Genomic DNA, 21,177 nt, shown 5'->3' with positions numbered 1-21,177 from the left:
AGCTATAATCATGTGTCTCACCAGGTGTATTTCAGGTTGTTTACACAAGCAGTCCTATCCAACTGTTGTTTTGTTTAGAGTTTTGTTTTGTTTCATTTTGCTGTTTCGTTTTGTTCTGATCCAAACCAATTTTAGAAGTGGTGTGGTATCTGATTTTTGGTAATGTGTCTCAGACTTTCTAACACATGGTCTTAAAGAAATAGTTCACCAAGGATGGCACCAATAGCCTTCACTGACATATAGTGCTGTATAGGCGTCCAGGGTTTGTGGACCTTTCCTGAACCCACCCCTTCTTCCTCTCCCATTTCACTTCCTGTCATTACACTGTCCTATCTTAAGGCTTAAAATTACATCTTAAAAATTGAACATTTGCTTAAAATGTACTCCCCCTCAGGCCATCCAAGATCTAGAGTAGATGAGTTTGTTTCATCATTGAAATAGATCTGGAGAAATTTATCATTACATCATTTGTTTATCAATGGCTCCTCTGCATTGAATGGGTGCCGTCAGAATGAGAGTCCAAACAGCTGTGTGTTTGTAAGAAAAAAATCATTAAGGTGTTCAAACTTCAAACTCTCTTACGGCCAAAATAGGAGTCCTCTAAAAAACAGGACTCAAATTTTGGTCAGAAGCGACAGTTTAAAGTTATAAATGTCTTGATGGATTTGTTTCTTAGAAAAAAAAACAGCTTTTCATTTCATTCGATGTTAATTGTAGGACTGGTGTGGATGTTTTTATCAGCTGTTTGGACTCTCATTCTGACGGCACCCATTCACTGCAGAGGATACACTAGTGAGCAAATGACGTGATGCTACATTTCTCAAAATCTGTTCCCATGAAGAAACAAACTCATCTAAATATTGGATGGCTTGAAGGTAAGTATACATTATAAGCAAATTTTTTGTTTTTAATGGACATGTTCATTGTGTAAAGATCGCCGAGCATTTCAAACTCTTCCAGTCGTAAACAACTTGAAGTCAGCAAGATTACAGTCCTCTTGAAAAGCCTCATGGACACATTCCCATCGGTCAATGCTCTTTTCGTGGGTCCATATCTTTTTGCTTAACTAAGGTACATTACATGAGCATTATATTGTTTCTGTTCCTTACACTGTTGTCTGCAGCAAATTTAAATTTATATACTCTACCCTAATGAAAAACAATCAGTCAATCACAGAAGGCCAAAAGCCAACCCAATCCGTTGCCCATGCTCTAAACTGGTTGTCAGTGATGTCATGACCACCTCTCAGCCAATCATGACCCGCAGAGGAACTGTTCTCGGTTCAATAAAGCGTCTCTCCAAAAACACATCTGCATGAGCGATTGATTTATCAGTGGCCAGAATGGGCAGCGTCTTGGGGGACGCATTTACTGGCTATTTTTGGGAAAGTGTTTGGGTCTCAAGTCATGCCCTTGCTTATTCTTGTTAAAATAGCAGCCGCTTGGAGACCGCTCTCTTAGTGAGAATGAATTGAAGATCTCCGGTGGACTGCACTGACCCCAGCTGAGGCTCAATGTCAGTGTACTATAAAACATTTAGAAAAGAGACTACAACGAGCAGTGAAAAGAGGACGATTTGTAGATAGTAAACAGAAATAGAAAATGTAGGAAAGAGCCTGATTTTTATCCATTTATCCATTTGGCTAAAGGTAAACGGTGTTGGTGACATCAAATGAGGAGAAAATCTTGAATCTTGATTCTTGAATCCTGAAAATAATAATAATATACTGTAATAAGTAGCACAACTGTTTTCAATATTGATAAGAATGAGAAATGTTAATGATAAGCAGCAAATCAGTATATCAGAACGATCTCTGAAGGATCATGTGACATTGACGTTTGGAGAAATGATGCTGAAAATAAATGATTAAATTACATTTTTAAATATATACAAATAAAAAAAACAGTTATTTGAAATTGTAATAATATTTCACAACACTGCTGTTTGACTGTATTCGTAGTTAAATAAATGCAGCCTTGGTGAGCAAAAACATTAGACGAGCTGACAGATCCCACATTTTTGAACCGTGTAAAGGTCAACTTTGATTTTCTGTTGACTTTAACCAGTATGCAACATTTAATCCTGTACAACATACAGATGGTGGATTAAATATGTTGCTCTTCTGTTAAATATTCCTCAGTTATACACAAATCACACAAGTCTCACTTCGACAGGCAGCATGTAATGCAGCGTACAGCAATGGCTCAGTTAACACAGAACTCATTCTTACTACAGAAGCCTCGAGCAAGCGCCCAGTTCATGCAGTAAAGGGAGACAAGTTATAAAGTCAAGGAGAGATTCTCGTCACACGTCGTATTTTGCACTCATTTCTTCCGAGACTGTTATTTGAATGAGCTGCCAGTTTATCAGATCTAAACCTCTAAATGTCATATAAAATGTCACGTAGCGCACCAACAGTTTGTTGTTAGACATGCATGTTTATATGTTGGATCCTGGCCAGGACATTCTGCAAAGTGGACCCTATGCCATTAAAATGCATGTTTTGGTTTGGTTACATGAGTGATGTTAACAAAATAATGTTTTATTTTAAATGTATAACACATACTACTAAAAGTACCCATTTTGACTAAGCAGCATTTTCAACATTGATAATAAAGAGTCGTTATTAATAATTGAGCACTAATAAAAAAATTATGATATTTGATTGATTAAAGGATTACTCCACCCCAAAATGAAAATGCTGTCATTAATCACTTACCCCCGTGCCGTTCCAAACCCGGAACACAATTTAAGATATTTTGGATGAAAACCTGGAGAATCGAGACTGTCCCATACACTGCCAAGTAAATAACAGTGTCAAGGTCCAGAGCTTTTGCGGGTTTGGAACAACATGGGGGTAGGTGATTAATGACAAAATGTTAATTTTATGGTGGAGTATCCCTTTAATACAGTATGAGTAGACTGCATCAAACACTTTGAACTGACAGACCTAGAGACAAGTTTTGCCTCGACAAGTAATTGACGACAGTTGCTACTCACTTGCTGAGATAAATGCGTTTCTCAGTGAACTGTCCCGGGCCGTAGTTGGGGTCCTCATAGGGTTCGTTCTGCACCACCTCCACACCCTCTCCTCTCTCGCTCTGCTCATTGCTGTGCTTGCTGATCATGTACAGCTGACCAATCCTGTACTAGAGACACAGACAAAAAAAAAAAAAGAAAAAAGTCAGGACCTCCATATTCAACTCATTCAAACATAAAACATGACATAAGTCAACCACTGGAAATCATGCTGGTCTTCTGATGCACAGTCTGGCGTAAGCTTTTACAAATCACAGATGTTGATCGATTGTTGAGGGACTTTATAAACTGCAGCTTTTATGCACATATGTAACGTCACATCAAGTTATATCTGATTTCAGATTTTTACACTGTATATATTTGCCCGACTGTCTCCTCCTGTTAACTGCCAAAATATCAAGCAAAATGAAGCAGATCAAAACAGTGTGAGATTAAGCAGAGCCCTTGTTCCTCCCAGTGTTAATTTTGACACGAAATTTTAATTTAGTTTTAGTCTTAGTCTTTTGACTATAATTCTTTTTAGTTTTAGTCAAGTTTTAGTCATCGGATTTGTTTTAATTTTAGTCTTATTTTAGTCGACTAAAATTGCTTGGTATTTTAATCGACTAAAATAAGACTAAAATCAATAACAGATTTACTAGACAATTTTTTACAGCTGGTATAGGAAACAAACTTAACCAAAATATATAAAACACAAATTCAACTTTATTTCAACACAACTGTGTCTTTATTTCGATTCAAAAGCTTTTATGCAGCAACAAACACTGTCATGATAATGTAAACAATAACTAGCTGCCAATTGACCATCAATAAAAGAAAAATAAAGTTAGGTCCAGGACCTTAAAGCTTACAGCTGAGATGAACAATAAGTGCATACATTTAAAGTAAATATTTAATAAGTTGGGTGGATAAAAAAAGTAACAAGATTTTATAAGGTATTCATTTGTCTAGCAATATTGTATGTTTTAAATACTATAATATTGCTAGATTAGTATGTATAATGATAGGATGTGAACATTCATGTTTCACATGACTAATATAGAAATATTTGTGATATTGTCAACAAGTAGAACATTATAAAATATACTAAACATTAGTATTAATCAAATGTATGTATCATAATAATACGTATTAGTATTGTGCTCTCATCTAACTTGAAGAAGGGGCTATATTACAGTACTTTTCAGTTCGTAATATTTAATACTACAACATCTACGCACTGCAGTCTTCCAATTTTGCCTAGCTCAATAAACAAAAGAACATCGTTGTGAAATTACATTTGAGAAAATATCCAGGTGGCTCGTCTGTAAATGTCTTTTCAAATTGGTTGTGTTCTTGCCACGAATGAGCGCTCCGCGTGCTTTACGCTTTGTTTTGTTTTGTTCGTCGTCAAACGTGAAGTGTGCTGTGGACATTTTGTCGCTCTTTTAGACATCACCTCTTCGAATGCCGACTTCCCGGGAGCTCATTTAAAAACTGAAAACCTTCGCTTCACGTCTCAATAAGTCAGGCTCTGATTGGTTCTCTTCTCTCATGCAGTCTCGCCTGTTATGTTTTGCCGGTTCTTTTGCTCATTCCTCGCATCTCTCCGGTCTGCTGATTTGATTTTCGTCACAGTCTATTTTCGTCTCGTCCTTTATTCGTTGACGATAATGTCAATCAATTTAGTCATAGTTTTAGTCTCCATCAGTGCCTTCTTTTTTAGTTTTCGTTTCGTTTTCGTCCGCAAAAATATATTCGTGACGAAAATATTTAGTCAACGAAATTAACACTGGTTCCTCCACAGGAATGTGTTTCAGATCCTAGCAGATGTAGCAGAAACACACCACAGCTTCACAGTCACGAGTGGGGTCATGCTCTGCCTGTTGCAGAAAGCAGTATCATAAGTTTGGCAGTGTACGACAGCTGTGACAGCTGCATATCTGTGTGAACAGGACAGGCCCCGGGCCTCTGTTAAACTCTCTGCATCTCCAGCCCGGGGACTGCCTCAGTGGAGACACACAAAGATCCTTATCAAGCCAGTCATACATGCGGAGTATGACCACAGCCCTGCAGCTCATGCGGTTACATTTATATGTCAACGATAAGATATGTACTTCTTTTTGTAAAGCCTTCAGGGTGGCCAGATGCTGAATTTGTGTGTGCCTGATCAAGATGAACAACACTGCAAGATGAAGATGAAGATCTTAATAGTCACAGTGTTCCAGTGAAAGCACACTAACATTTGAACATCTCAAACTAGCTACGCAATGTTTCTTCTTTTCCTTGAGCAATACTACACATATCTAAAAAGGCTATTTTAGCCTAATGTATATGTTGATTACATCTTGAACTTCTTGCTCCGGTCACCTCAGTACAAAGTAACAGAAAACACATTTACACTAATGCACTAAAAGCCGAGTTTACATGCTCATGACATGAGCTTAAGTCTGCACAGACTGGAGAAGTATAGCAAGTGATGTTATTAGCCTTTTCTAGGGATGGGCGATATATCACATGTGATTGTCACGTGCATTTCGTCAGTAAAGCCGGTTCCCTGATTACCGCTAAATCGCCATCACCTGCTTTCAAATGGAGCGGCATTTAATATACAGAGCCATAATTCACTGACAAGCTATGCAATATCGCGTTCATTCTTGCAGATGAATCGTCTTCAATAATGAACGCGATATTGCGTAGTTTGTCAGTGAACTATGGCTCTGCACTTTAAAGGCCGCTCCATTTGAAAGCAGCTGATGGCGATTTAGCGCTAATCAGGGAATCACCTTTACTGACAAAATTCGCGACAATCACATGCGATATATCACCCATCCCTAGCCCTATCTCATGGCAACGCTAACTATATAATGCTGGATTGCAGTTGGTTAGTAAATAGTTTACACTAAACTCGATTTGAGCACCCCTTGTGGCAAAACTGAGAACACAAGGTATACTTCTGTTGGATTTTTAGTTGTTCTTACACTTTGCGACATACAACAATGCAAAGAAAATCAATCTTGCATATTAGGTCTGTGTTGTGTATGTTTGAAAAAGTGTTAGCCAAGGTTTTGATCACAGAATTTCAAGATGTTTACATGGAAAAACAATGGAAAAGCAGCGCGGTGGAATGCAAAAATCTATATTCTACAATTACAGAAGTATATTTACATTATGGATTCAATAATGTAAAGGTCTTCCTGTTTAGAGCTAAACTTTGAGTACAAATTGTTGTCTTTTGTGATTGATAGAAATAGCACTTAGGCTGCTTTCACTCTTGATTCAATTGCCTGGTCTGAAATGACAAAACATAACTGGCTGAGTGTCTATTTTTCACGAATGGAATATACAAGATCAAAAGAACACGGGAGACGATTTTTGCTGAAGGCGAGAGTAAATGAGGCATAAGTTCTCTCTGCTCACATCGCATCAGTCACACTAGTGAGGAAAGTGAGTGAGAAAACAATGCACAGTCTTACAAATTCATGTCATCAACAGTGGTTCACTTCTATGATTTAATATGATTGCATTCACATCAGAAGCAAACCACTCTGGAGTTCACATCCTTACCCCAGACCACCCTTTTTAAGTGGATTCGTGTAAGGTTAAGTTAGTTAAGACGTGGGCCGGGCCTCCCGCCTGTTTTAGACTTATCCTTACTTTTATATTTTAGACATCCATTAATTAGTGATGAAACAAAACTGCCATGCTGGTGGAAACAACATGAGACCGTGCTACCGCGACTGTCAAGAGCGGCTCAATGGCGTTAAGTGCCCCGCAGCAGCAGCGCAGCTGAACAGTTCTCCATTCAAATACACACAATATGCTCAAGCTTGCTGCAAACCACTGGAAAAAGTAGGCTAATTATTATAAATGTGAAAGGGGAAATAGTAAGGAGACATTTTAATTATTTACTAGTTTTTTGTGTCACAAGGATGAGGTTGCCTGTCTCCTCATTAGACACTCCTTTACAGAGAAATCTTTACGGATTATGATTATAATGAAAGAGTTTTTGTTTTCGATTTGTTTTATTTTGTTAATTAGTCATTTAAAGCTCTCTATAGATATATTTATCATGTCTGTGAGGTATGTTTTCAATGAGTGTCGGTTAATTTTTGTACTCCTGTTAAAGACGACGCAGCAGAGAGCACAACATTTTGTTGATATTGTGAGTGTGCACAAATAAAAGTAGACCCTTTGCAGTTATGAATGATGTATTACTTTTACCTTTATGAGCAAGAATTATGGCGTTTCCACTGAAATAAATGCAAGTGATTGTGCTGGTTTCTGTACTGAAGCGTCTTCACAAAAATATAATCACTTTGCTATTACATAAAAGCTGAACTATTTTAATAGCTGAAACAGTAGTATAAGCTGATTAGGGATTGTTTAGCTGTTCAGATCAGACACTAGAGCATCCCTTCATTCAGACACAGTGGAAGATCTGATAAGAATCAGTGTAGAGGGCCAAGTCTAGAAGATTGTGATGCTAGAGAGAGTGTGTCCAGCTGGTTTAGCTAAGGTTAAAGATCAAGAAGGCCAAACTACAGGAGTTGGCCATCCGAGGGTGGACTGCGATGGAGGATAGTCCATAAGACATTGAGCCATGAGATCTTCAGTTTGAAACCCTTAAAGCACTTAATTTAGATTTTCTTTTTATTTCATTCATCTTGAGATTTTTTTACGTTTAATTTTCAGCTCAGTGAAGCACTTTAAGCACCAACACTTTTTCAGTAAGGTACCTTTTATGTAGAATTGGGCTTTAAATTCAAGTTGACCAGATTGTTAGTTAATCATTTAGGCTACAAGACAATATTGTCTATATGGACAGCGATAAAAAAAAAAAAGTGAACTTGCAAAATTGGAGTGTTAAATGCAATGCAGTCAAAAATTTGGGTGCACCTAACTTTTGTGCTGGTGCACCTAAGAAAAAAAAGTTAGGCGCACCAGTCCAACCAGTGCAAAACGTTAGTCTAGAGCCCTGTGAAATTTCCCCAAAGTGATTGTAGAGAGAGATAGGGAAAGCAAAGACAGAAAATGTGTGCAAATTCAGCAGGATCAAATCTTGACCTCACGCATTCTGTAATCACGTTGGAACTGCCATGCGTGATGTAGATGGAGTTACCGACCCAATGTTTACAAAGTGAATGTGCAAAGAAAGTCAAACAGCCTTTACAAAAAACAATGTTGGCCGATTTTTAAGTTTTAAAAAAAGATGCAGTTTTTTTCCGCTAGTCTATCTATGAAGAAAGAACTGCATGCAACTTTTCCAAGGTGATTATGCAATGCATGAAGATGCGCATGCACTTTGGAGAGCTAATGCAAGACGAGCATTTGTGGTTAAAAAGTATATATACTTAATTTTTTTTAGAAAATGACTAATCAATTCGCTAAATAAGACCTTTAATCCTCAGCTGAGATCATGCAGAGCCTTTTGAAGCTGCATTGAAATGGCAATTTGGACCTTCAACTCAGCCACCATCGAAGTCCATTATATGGAGAGAAATCCTGGAATGTTTCCTTAAAAACCCTAATTTCATTTCGACTGAAGAAAGAAAGACATTAACATCTTGGATGACATGGGGGTGAGTAAATTATCAGGACAATTTTCATTCTAGAAGTGAACTAATCCTTTAAGTTGCTTTTAACTCAGCAGATAACCCAGCATTTCACTAGCCGTAATTCCTCTTGAAGAAGAAACAACATTTCAAACCTTCAAATCTAATGCCAGACACAACTATCATAATGTTTAACCTCCTCTCTCCCCTGAAGCATACCATGCTCACCTCCCTGTCCTTCATTCATCTGAGCTTTTTAAAAACCATGGCTCTTTGTTTGATTAATGAGATATTGTCCTCATTGTTATCCTCTGAAACCCAATTAAAGCTGCAGAAAAAGCGAGAACGAGAGCGGCTGTTGGGTTCAAGTGGTGGTGAATAATTCATCGCTGCCACTTTCACTTTGTGTGTGACGGACAGGCGTGAGGAGAGATGAGAGGACGGACAGACTGCAAGAGAGCGCATTAAGAGTTGAGGGTGAATTGCCATCTTAAAATAAATAAGTGAGGCAGGAATGGAGAAGCTTCTTTGATAGCAAATTTGAGTCTTCTTTTGTTCTTTTAAGCGTGACTATGGTTTCACCCACAGCAGCACTCTGTTAACTGGACAGTGTCTGTGTTTCATGGGAATAGAGTTAGTTAATGGCGAGTCATTAGATTGTGCTGTCAGGCTGCTCTTTGAGAGCTCTTGAGGTCTGCCCTGATTGTGTTGGGGAGACAAAACTGTGGTTTTGTTGATAGTGCAAAACCTCGCTCAGGTGCACTGAAGAAAGACTTGAATCATGAGGTTCATGCACTGTTGTCAACTGACTGCTGCGTGTCAACGGCACATTGTTGCTAGGGCATAGTGCTGTCAATAGTACCGACTTGTGTGTCTGATGATACCAGCATTTCCTGCTACCATTTTTAGCACTGGGGATTTTTAAACGCCTCTGATTGGCCATTGTTTTCACACACTCAACAGACATGTCTGTGATTGGCTGCGATGATCATTGCTTCATATCATATATGCTGATTCGGTACTTTTGACAACTACTGGGGCATTGCTAGGGTGTTCTTGGTGTCTTAATATGATTTGAGGTCTCATGCCAACACTACAAACAATGTGGGTTTGCAAAACAATGCAAAAGTTATGATATCATTACTATCAATAAAAAAACATATTACCATCCACATCTATATAAATTAAACAAAATGTTAAGGCTGCACATTTTTACTAATTTCACAAGCAAACACACTAAAACAATGTAAGGTCATTTAAATGTAGAAGTCTTTACTATACTTTTCAGGTCTTGATGCCCAATTCTGATTTGTTGACAATATCCTATTTTTTTGACAACCAGATTACATCACACAAGTGACCCATATGCGATATCTGCATTTCTGTCATGATAACTCTCTGAGAGTTTAGCATGGAAATATACTACTTGGTGATGTAAATGTGTTCGGTCTTGGCAGAATAGATTTGCTACGCTGCTGCAGCAGAACAAGTTGAAACCTGTTACTGCTAACACATCCACAATCATGCTGCTGTGAGCATGTAGGAAATACTGCTGCTGCACATATAACAAATATGAAATAACCCCCATATATAACATACATGAAATTACCCCATAGCAGATCTAGACAGGTGGAGCTGGGGAAGGTGGAGGGTTTCTGAAGCATGCTGCAGTATTTAAATGCTGAGCAGCAAGCTCATTGGCTGATGCCGTGAAAAGGACTATTCAGCAGCACCATGTAAAAAGTGATTTCATTAAATCTGAATTAGAAGCAATCGGCCTGCATCATCTAGAGTTTCATAACAGAACTCTGGATTACACTATATATTTGGTAAAACAACCCAAGGCAGATGTACTGACCTTGAAACATGACTGTTAGGTCTGCGAAACAAAACCAGCCCAACTGCTAAAATTGCAAAACTAGCCCAGTCGTGTTTTTTCCTATGGTCCCCTCCTCCAAATTGCATTCCGGGGGGAAGGGGAGTGGGGGAACTAAAAAACAACCCGCAACAACAGTGTAAATGTAGCCATGGGCAGCAATGCCCAGAAAAGCTCTGATTTGTTCTGATCCAAATGTGCAATTTATAATACAGTGCAAGTGAACATCGTATTCTCATCTTTGCAATAATGACATTAGCTAATGTTTTTTTCCACCTTAGTCTATGGGTGAACTCCGGTCATGACAGAACAACAGTTTCAAATCTTTAATTTACTGTGAGTGGAAGAACTATGAGAGTAAAATAATGCTACAAATGTGTACATTTAAAAGAAATAAACAATGAACCCACTACAGCTGACAAATGACTACAGGATCTAACGGGTAAGTTTGAAATTCTCAACTGAAGAGCTGTAACCTCCATGACAAGACCTTTTCCTCAGTTGACTTTCTGAATCATCATAGCACTAGCACACACACACTAGCAAAAAAGCAAAGCCACTTGAATTCAAACACTTTAGAAATGCTTTAAAACCCTCCCAGAGGATGTATTGTCAAGAAAAACGCTATTGAGAAGACAAAGTGAAAAAAAAAAAAACTGTATCTCGGGCAACAGGCTGTTGAGAGTGGGCGAGCAATGGCAACAGATGACTGTAGAGCCATTATCTACACAATGCTCCTTTAGACTCCACTATATCATTAAACCACAAGCAGCAGTGGCACATTTACATTCCGCCCATTCACTACTAATTAGAAAGCTTAAGGGATTTTGTGCCCATGGAGAAAAGGAAATTAACTGTGATCTTCTTGACGAGAACAACTTCAACTGCTCCAGCTGTCTGTATAACAAACTGGTAACTGGCTTGTCCACAACCGATTTATCTTATTGACCTTTGAACATGACTTTCAGGCTGAACAGAAGAGTAAAATCTGTAGATTTTTTGCACATTCTTCGCAACAGGAATGAACAGAATTAGACAAAAGGCGGCGACAAGCTTCCATGGCTGCAATATGCTGTGTGTTCTGCCAACTGGCAACCCAGGATGTCAAAAACAGACACTGAACTCACATTTCAAAGTAGAATAACTGGCTGCAGAATAACCAAACTTATCACGTTTCATAAATATCTAAACATATTGTAGTACTTTTATGCTTTAGTAAGTCAAAAAAATGACATACATCACCTTCAAGCACTCCATTTGTCGGTGAATTCCTAAAGAGTGCATGCACTTAATATGAAATTTCTGAGCTATGGCAGAGGGCAATATTTCCGCTGAATAATGACAAATTTTACTACGACCAGCCCTAAGCGCTACAATTATGGTGCTTAGGGCTTGGGTGTCCAATCCCACTCCTGGTGGGTCACTGTCCTGCAAAGTTTAGCTCTAACCCTAATTAAACCACCATTAATCAGCTAATCAAGGTCTTCAGGATTACTAGAAACTTCCAGGCAAGTGTGTTGGAGCTGGTTGGAGCTCAACGCTGGAAGACGTTGGCACTCCAGGAGCAGGATTGAACACCCCTATCCCAAGTCTTGGCTCAAGAACCTTTTTCGATCCCCATACTTTCCAATCAAACATGTCAGACAACACAACAACTATAGAACAACTAGTATGGACTACTTACATGTTGCTGGTTGTTATTTTTAGAACATTTTGTGCAGATTTTTAGTAACTTTTTCTTGAAGGCTGCACACGACTGATGAATTCACTTGACATTGACAAGCTTTCCACAAAAACCTCAGGGTCTGTTATAAGAGCAAACAGAACAAACTCTGTTTACCAGAGCCATTGCTGGGTGATAACTGTGCTCTCCTTTCAGAGGAAAGAACACTTTTTAAACCAATACCTTACACTTAACTACCCAGAGAGATGTGAACCGTTGATTTAACAGTGCTAAGCAGTCTGCATCAGATGAAGGGGGGCTAATCAAACAGTGACTGTTCTTCTAGAAAGCTCAATCAGAACAAAGAGCAAAACAGTTTCTTATCAACCCACGCAAGGTACACACTGTACATGAGCCGAAGCAAGCGCAAGCGCAAGTTTATGCTGTAGATGTGCTATGATATTATAAATAGCACAGTACAGAGTGAATACCATATTAATGTTCTGTGATCAAGGCCACAGTAAACAATCTCTGGACACGTTCATCACAGGCTGTCACACAAATGCATTCCCGGGGGTCTCCTCGCTTGAAAGTGCCTTCCAAGATCAGGTAAAACCCATTAAATCAAGTTCAGTTTTACTGGTCCAGTGCATGCAAGTTCAGATCTCTCCACCGAACCCCCCACCACAATCCAGTTTGACCCCCATCCAGCCTTTTGCCAGCACTGACCATAGTATTTACATAGCAATTTATGGTACTTTCAAAGTTACAAAGAATACCAACCAAATATCACAGCAATTCTGACATTTTTGACAAAATTCAGCTACGTCATACAAATTCGTACAACCTCACTCATATTAATTCATATGATTAGTGAAAAATCGTATGCATTTTATGAAATGTCAAATATATGGGAATTCGTACGAAGGACCACACCTAACCCCACCCCTAAACTTATCAGTCACAGAAAACATACAAACTGAGGTCATATGAATTCGTATGAATTAGCCACCATAAAATACGTATGAATTGGCTGTGAGATAGCGATGAGAATACCATGGTTTTTCCTTGTTACATATCTGGAACGTTACTGTCATGGTGGCATTTTGTAAAAAATTGCAATACTATGGTACTTTAACATTCTGCAGTCTATTGAACAGGCGTAATGTGCGTTGGTGTCATGGCTCGTAATTACTTCTAGGTCACTCATTTATATATCATTCATATATTTTTGAGCCTAAAATAATGCTTTTTTTTTAGATAAAACATATTGTACGAATACATAAAAAAATTGTCAAATCATAAAATACTTGAATTTTCTCATGAGATCTTATTTTTTTCGTCACAAATGAACGTTTTTGAACAATATGCTAACTGAAGCTCAGGTTTAGTGCTGGACCTAAAAAATCATTCATTTTCATCTGAAATAAACTGAACAAATTCATAAGTTGTTGTCTTGTGAAATATTTGTTTTCTAATGAGATTGGGAAAATATTGCCCCCGTTGTACAGATGTATGGCCACAGTACAGACACAATGTGACATTTTACCAACACACTGTCATGGAAATTGATTAAGGGGTGTGGCTAGTAGTGGATCTAAAAATACATGTTTTTGTATTAAATAAATAATCCAAATTCACAGGAAGACACAGACTATTAAAATAGTAATGCTTTCTCATAAGTATGGGATGAAACTGTTCAAATTGTATAGATGCATGGCAAATGTACCTACATGATGTGACATATTTTTAACACACTTTCATAGGAATTCATAGCATTTTATGTTTTATTGAATTGGTAGTGAATTTGAATGAATTCAAGTTTAAACCCATTGCTTCCATGTTTCATCCAGTGTGTTTAATTAACACTGAGGGGTGAAGGGTGGGGTTGGGGAAGACCATTTGGGGTAGACTCACCGGTGGAATATAATAGTAGATCATTTTAATTTCATTTTGGACCCCATTGACTTTCGCTGTATGAACAAAAACAGCAGACACATTCTTCAAAATATCTTCTTTTATCTCACACAGAACAAGGAGTCATACAGGCATGAGACATATGAGGGTAAATTAATGATAAAAGAATTGTTCATTTTTGGGTCAGCTATCACTGTTCACTCCAAAATATGTATAAAGAAAAGCTTTGATCTCCATTCAATTATTGCAGAAAGTTTCAAAGGCTGAAATCCTCTTAAGATGGTGTTGTTTGCCCAAAGCATTCTGGGTAAAAAAAAACTGATTCGACAGCAGCGATTATTTAGAATATCCTAGCCACCTGAGTGTTGATTACATCAAATTTAAGCCCACCGGCAGAGTTTGACAGAGGAAGCATTGGGGGCTGTATTTACGAGACAACATCCTGTGTGTGTGTGTGTGTGTGTGTGTGTGTGATTGATAGTGTTGCCATGAGCCTGGGGTGAGCAATGTGTTGTTAACGCGATTCAGCATTAGCGCCCGTGGTGATGGCGGGGTGAAAGAGAACGACGCGGGATGTTACAGGAACGTGGGGGACGGAAGGGAGGAGCTGAGAGAGGAGATCCTGGCAAGGTGCCCTTTTCCCAGGGCATGCAGAGTGACTGTCAGGTAAATGATTGGAGGGTTTGCGCACATCGGACGCTGTTATCTCCACCTCATCCATCACTGCTGGAGAGAGTGCAGGCTCAGCGCTAACGCAGTGCATAACACGGGTGAATGGAGTGTCAGGGGAATATATGGGAGAACGAGGGTGTGTTTTTATAGGTGTTTCTTTGGCTATGGACACTTTTGTCCCTGTGGACTTTTAGAAAACTCTTTTAAAACATATGAAGAGAAACATACTTTTAACTTTTACTAGTTTCTTTCATTTGTCCTCTAGTGGACATACATTCATTGCAGGAAAATTCGGTCATATTTTCCTGAACCAGCAAATGTAATTTACCTTGCATTGCAAATGATGTATTGGGTTTAACAGCATTGTCTAATGGAAATAATGGTGATAGGAATATTTTTTTTTTGCAATAAAGTGGCCTATGCTTGCTAAAGCAAATTTCATATCTTTTAAATTTCATAAAATTTTCAAAACAAATTTTTACATTTTGTCTGTCATAAATATGCACATAGTCTGATGCAGATTTTTCACTTTTGGCAATTTTTCTTTTTTCTTTCTTTTTTGTGGTTGAGCACCCTCTTTGAGCTTTTATGCATACTAGACATGCACACTTTTTGTTAAAACTAAATCATGTTTTCACACTTGCATAAACAAGATTACAGCTTGATTAGAAATGATGCAAAACATATTCTGTCCCCAGAGTTATATTTACCTTTGGACGATTTTATATATCACATTTTATGTTTTATCTGAAATCAAAAAACAAGGGCCATTCATAATTATACTTCATGTAATTGCATATAAATATATGCTCTGTTATCTAGTGATGAGATTCTTTTTGACAATAAATAAATCTATATATTTTTTTTTCTATGATAACAATTATTAAATTATAGTTTAAAATAAGTAATAATTCATCATTTATATGTAAAATGTTCATATTTTAAATAGGACATTATGAACGATTCAAAACTTTTTTACAGATCAACCGATATTGATAATTATTGCGATAATCTTTATTGCAAGTATGGGGGGGGGGGTAAAAAATAATGTTTATAAATGAGACACTTGAAAGTAACAAAATATAAATAAAGAAATAAAGATATGAGAAAAGTATATAAGACTGTCTAACTGTCACATAACAGAGTAGTAAATCTGTTAGTTTTAATAAAACAATTAGCTCCTCCTAGGACATAAGAGTGCCAGGCGCTGAAGTGACACCCTTATGTGTGTGGAAGGCTGGGGGTGTGAATGACATAGGAGACATATTACAGCGTTCGCACATGAATGTGACGCAAGTGTTAATGAAAGAGTGCATGCTGAGAAAAAGCGAGAGAATGAGAGGAACTATGGTAGGAATGCAATTACACAAGTAACAGCATGTTTGCTTCTCATATATACATGCTGTCATGATCACACTGTGTCCTTAGAAGGTGGTTCTCAACTGGTTTTGATTAAGGTGTGATAATGTAATAATGGATTATAACTGTTTAATGTGCAATGTATCTTTCACTGTTCAAGGATGAGGACATCAAACCTGTCCATATTGGCATCCTGATGGCTAGCAAGTGACAGATGAATTTGTGGCCAAATACACAGGTGCGACTTTCATTCTTCTGTAGAAAACAAAAGGAGAGGCTTACCAGCAGTTTCCATTTAATGGAAGTGCATGGGGATGGACACTGTAGAGCCAAAAAGGACCATGAATAAATGAAAACACAATGGAAAAGGTACACACTGTATGCAAAGTTATCTTCCTTTTGTATGAGCTGCATACAGTTATGTGGCTTTGTCATATGTTCATTTAGACCACCTTTTAAGTTGCCATTGAATATTTTATTCGACATCTGCTTTTAGGTACCACATATAGGTTTGGATCATTTATGGTTGAATTAAACCCTTCATGCTAATGAAAAGCCAGCACGCCAGCATCTTAAACAGCAATGCTGGTCTTATCAGCATTGGGGGTGTCAGGAAATACTGCTATAGAATATACTCAGAATGAGATGAATACTAAAAAGAGCCATTTCTCGCACGATTATAGTCTAAAAGGTACCAAGGGCATGTTGCGTGGCAACCATACATAGCAACTGCATCATGCTGTCAGAAGCCCAGGTAGACGCACTGAGAGATGATGTTTAGTGTGTCAACTATATGGTCACGCTACACACTGCAGACGTCAGAACACCATTCTCATGGTACTATAATGATATAAATGTCCCGTCAGGGGTTAAAATGGATCTCAATGATCCATAACCATTTGATTCAAAAAGGAAAAAAAAAAGCTATTTGTTTATCATTCCATCTGCTTTAACCTGCAGTGCAGTGTTTGTTGTCTATCTGAGATTCTCGCCCCATTGCGTTCTTCATTCCTCTGAAATCATAAACTAAAATGTTTCTGATATACACAGACTGATATGCAATATTAATTGTTTTATTAAGAGAAGGCAGGTTCTTTTGATGTCGACACCATTAATACATACCATAAGGATTTTGATGATGTTTGTTTATTTTAACTTTATGGTCACATTAACTAACTATTAACTATGCCTTTTGCCTCAATAAACCTAATTTGCCACACACACACACACACACACAAATATCATTAATTTTACAATCCTTAACCTGTTAAAATAATTTTACGCAATTAACGCAAAATTACTGAAGTACAATTTCTATTCTTACATTTAAACCCAATTTTGCTTCTCTGCTTGCAATTAGATTATTTTAAGCCGCTAAACTCTGGGAAAGTTTTCAGTCAAATGATTAAATAAACAAATGCATTCAAACAATCAGTTCAAAACAGCACTAATATAAAGAAAACCAGGCTAATTACATCAGAGTAGAGGTCTTCACAGTGCACCCGGGACCCGTACAGGTTCGGGTCTATATTTTAAATGATCAGCCGGGTCCGGGTCAGGTCAAAAACTATTACCTCCGGTCCCCGGTCTGTTTAACATTGTGTGTAATAGCCGAGCAATTAGAGTCATCGGACTCGGAGAACAAACACTGCCGTGATCAAACACCGCTCGTGATTTTTGTAACTTGCAACTTGTAAAATGTAAAAAAAAAAAAAGAGTGAGCCAAAAAAAGCGATCACTCTCTCTCTGCCTTAGCAGAGCGCGCAGACTCAGAGTTAATGCAAGTGCACGCATGGTGATAATGCTTGCAGACTTGACACACTCATATTTAATATATTTCAAATCAGCAACACAATCTGAGGTGCACTGTCACATGAATGTTTTCTATGACACTCAAATTGCGTTAAAGCATATTTTAGGTTGATCCAGCTAGCGCGCATGTGCATGTTTCTATGGCAACAAGTGAGGGACACTTTAACCGCCAAACCGCGCTTTACATTTTCTCCCATTTTTATAATAATATAAATGAACCGTTTAATCTTAAAGTTTTAGTGGTCAGATTCAGACTCGATGCAGAGCAGAGAGCACAGAGATGATAGACACAGTGGCCATGGCACTGAACGAGCGAACGTTATTATAGTTCAAAAGGTCAAACAGTCGAAGTTATTATGCGAGTTAACTCGAGTCAGAATGTACATGTGCACAGTTGCATTTGTCATCCGTCACCGTGACATCAAGTGGATTTTTGAAGCTGAAATAATGAGTGGATTAAGCTTGGACCTGGAATAGCAAGAGGAATAACATGGATAACTTTCTTGTCTGAGGATTGTAATGCATCACAGGCAGTCAGGTACAAGGAAGAGAGACTACGGCTCCTTAAATTAGGTAAGACAAAAAGATGTATTTTTCGCAACAGGTTTATTGACTTGTAATAGCAATTTAAGGTGGAATATGTGACAATCGGGTCCAGTCGGGTCTGTCTTCCCGGCGGGTTCGGGTCCAGCTTTCAAATAATAGATGGGTCCGGGTAGGCATTTCTCGGATCTGTACTGGTCTAGGACCAGCTTTTGAAATATTAGACGGGTCCGGGTCGGTTCAGTGTAATACATTACAGGTCTCTTTCGGGTTCGGGCACAAATTTTTGGATCCATGAAGACCTCTACATCAGAGATTGTATAGAGAACAGATACTCACATTGCGTTTTAAGTGAATTTGTTTGTTTCACTTTAAAACACGAGCTCTGTCATATTTTGTGTAGAGTGCGATCCCTCACATGTCATGCTGTGTGAAGTATAGACTGAATGGATCATCAACACATCCCACTGTTGTATGGCCAGATGAGATGCAAACTACATTATCTCCACTGGATAACCAATCTTGCAAGTAATGCTTTGATTGATAAAGACTGCAGTCAAGGTAAAGACGATTGCAGTGGCGTACAGGAGTCGTACAGTTAGCACGCTTGAGTATGTTATCATAATGTGTGTATGAGTGCTTTTGAAGCACTGATCGCACATTTATTCACAGCACAGACATTTACATACATTCACGTTGTTTCCACACACATTCACAATAATCTTTTGATTCATCATGTTTATGTTGCTGTGTTTAGTTATACTGAATGGACCCATGTAAGGTAGTAGATATATCGAGCATCACGTTAGTTCAGTCAGGCCACGTTAGTCACGCTTGCATCAGCTGACAGTCAGCTGTTCCTGACGTGTACCAATCCAGTCTTGACACCTATCACGTGCAGTCTATTTAAATTCCCATTCTTCAGTGTCTCTCCATCCCATTGCTGCAATCAACTCCCTCCTCCAACCCCAACTCCACCAACTGAACCAGTAATCCGATCTAACTTTGTTTTTTCGTTACAGTCTCTTCATTGGAAGCAGTCTCTCACATTTTGGTTACAACTCATGTAATTGTGAATTGTAATTATATATGCTTATAATGGTTCTTTTCTGTACCCCAGGGGGGTTTGTCTTGCTGCTCTCCCCACTCTGTCCAAGCATGGCTGCATGGACAGGCGTGTGGAGTGTTGCCCAGAACATAACCATACCGCCAACACTAACTGTATGCAATTATAATTGTCATAAATATACTTGGTCCTGATTGAAAAGCAGTCAGCAGGCAGTTGGTTTAGTTTTTTTGGCATCTCCATATGGTTTTGTTTACACTAAAATGTACACTGCTATCCAGCCTTGTGGTGCCATCCCAAAGAGGTTCAAAATCACTCTCACGGACCTTTTCCTGGACTGTGCCCAGCTGGTGGAATGACCTCCCAATCTCAATTCGAACAGAGTCTTTACTCATTTTTAAAAAACATCTAAAGACTCATCTTTTTCGCCAGCACTTGGCCAACTAATACTAGCACATACCTTTTCTTGTCTATCCTATCCTATCCTATATATATATATATAGATATATATATATATATATATATATATATATATATATATATATATAAACTATGTGTTCTGTGCTAGACTAACTGAGACTTGTCATGGCACTTGTATATTGTTGTTGTTCTCTGGTTGGTCTGATTGCTTCTATTGTTCTCATTTGTAAGTGGCTTTGGATAAAAGCATCTGCTAAATGATTAAATGTTAAATGTCTTTTTTGGTATTGCAACTTGGCTTCTCTAAAATGTAAAAAGCTCTTTGCTATTACACTGTATATATATATTCAGATATAAATTCAGATTTTTTTCTCTTTAATATCTTCTTATGTCATTTGGTTCTTTGGTGTCCTTTTGGAGTTCTCTCAATCTAAATTTATCTTGAAAAAAGCTTACAGAAAATATTGTTTTTTGAGAATCACCTTATAATACATTTATGTTAAACCATAAACCTTTGATGTTGCAAATAATTGTTGAGCTACATTTGATTGACACTGATTGACAAACACCACTGTTCATAAGTTTGGGGTTGGTAAGATGTTTCTGAAAGAATCTTCTGTTCACCAAGGCTGCACTAAAAAAACTCAATTTAAAACAGCTGTTCTCTATATGAATATATTTGAAAACTTAATTTATTCCTGTGATGCAAAGCTGAATTTTCAGCGTCACTACTCTAGTCTTCAGTGTCACATGATCCTTCAGAAATCATTCTAATGTGCTGATTTGCTCAAGAAATAATTATAAAATAAATAAATAAATAATATTTTTGAGGAAACCATAAATCTTTTTACACGACTCATTTGAAATATCATTCTTTGTAACATTATAAATGTCTTTGCTGCCACTGTTGATCAAATTTGTGCATCTTTGCTGAATAAAAATATCAAATTCATTGAAACAAAATCTGACTAAATGTGTTATTCACTAAATCATTAAAGAACACATCTAATCGATACTAATCAACAATCAGAAATGTCATTGATTAACTTCATAATCAATTTCTATTGATTTGCCTTGTTATTTGCAATTATCACTGATGAGCACAGACAGAGCATTGATCCAGATGTGAAGGTATTGATTGCTCTCTGTGATTCAGAACAGAGAGCCATTTCTCATTCTCTCTTATCTCAGTGAAACGGAGCGCGCACACACTGCTCACTATCAGTATCAGAGAACTAAGACGACAGACGCAATATTTCTTCTTCCCTTTCATTCC

The 21,177-nt window shown here is 37.9% G+C and overlaps 1 protein-coding gene across 1 annotated transcript in view; it reads right to left on the bottom strand.

The window, feature by feature from the left end:
- pitpnc1a (phosphatidylinositol transfer protein cytoplasmic 1a) overlaps nt 1–21,177 on the bottom strand; it is a 73,159-nt gene that overhangs the window by 21,888 nt on the left and 30,094 nt on the right. The window contains exon 2 of the mRNA XM_052552182.1: nt 3,001–3,149. Coding sequence (XP_052408142.1) covers nt 3,001–3,149 — 149 coding nt within the window. The remainder of the gene's footprint in view (nt 1–3,000; nt 3,150–21,177) is intronic.

Source organism: Carassius gibelio, chromosome B3, assembly GCF_023724105.1.
Source record: "Carassius gibelio isolate Cgi1373 ecotype wild population from Czech Republic chromosome B3, carGib1.2-hapl.c, whole genome shotgun sequence".
Lineage (NCBI taxonomy): Eukaryota > Metazoa > Chordata > Actinopteri > Cypriniformes > Cyprinidae > Carassius > Carassius gibelio.
The sequence above is the reverse complement of the archived record's forward strand: the minus strand, read 5'-3'. Positions and strand labels throughout refer to the sequence as shown.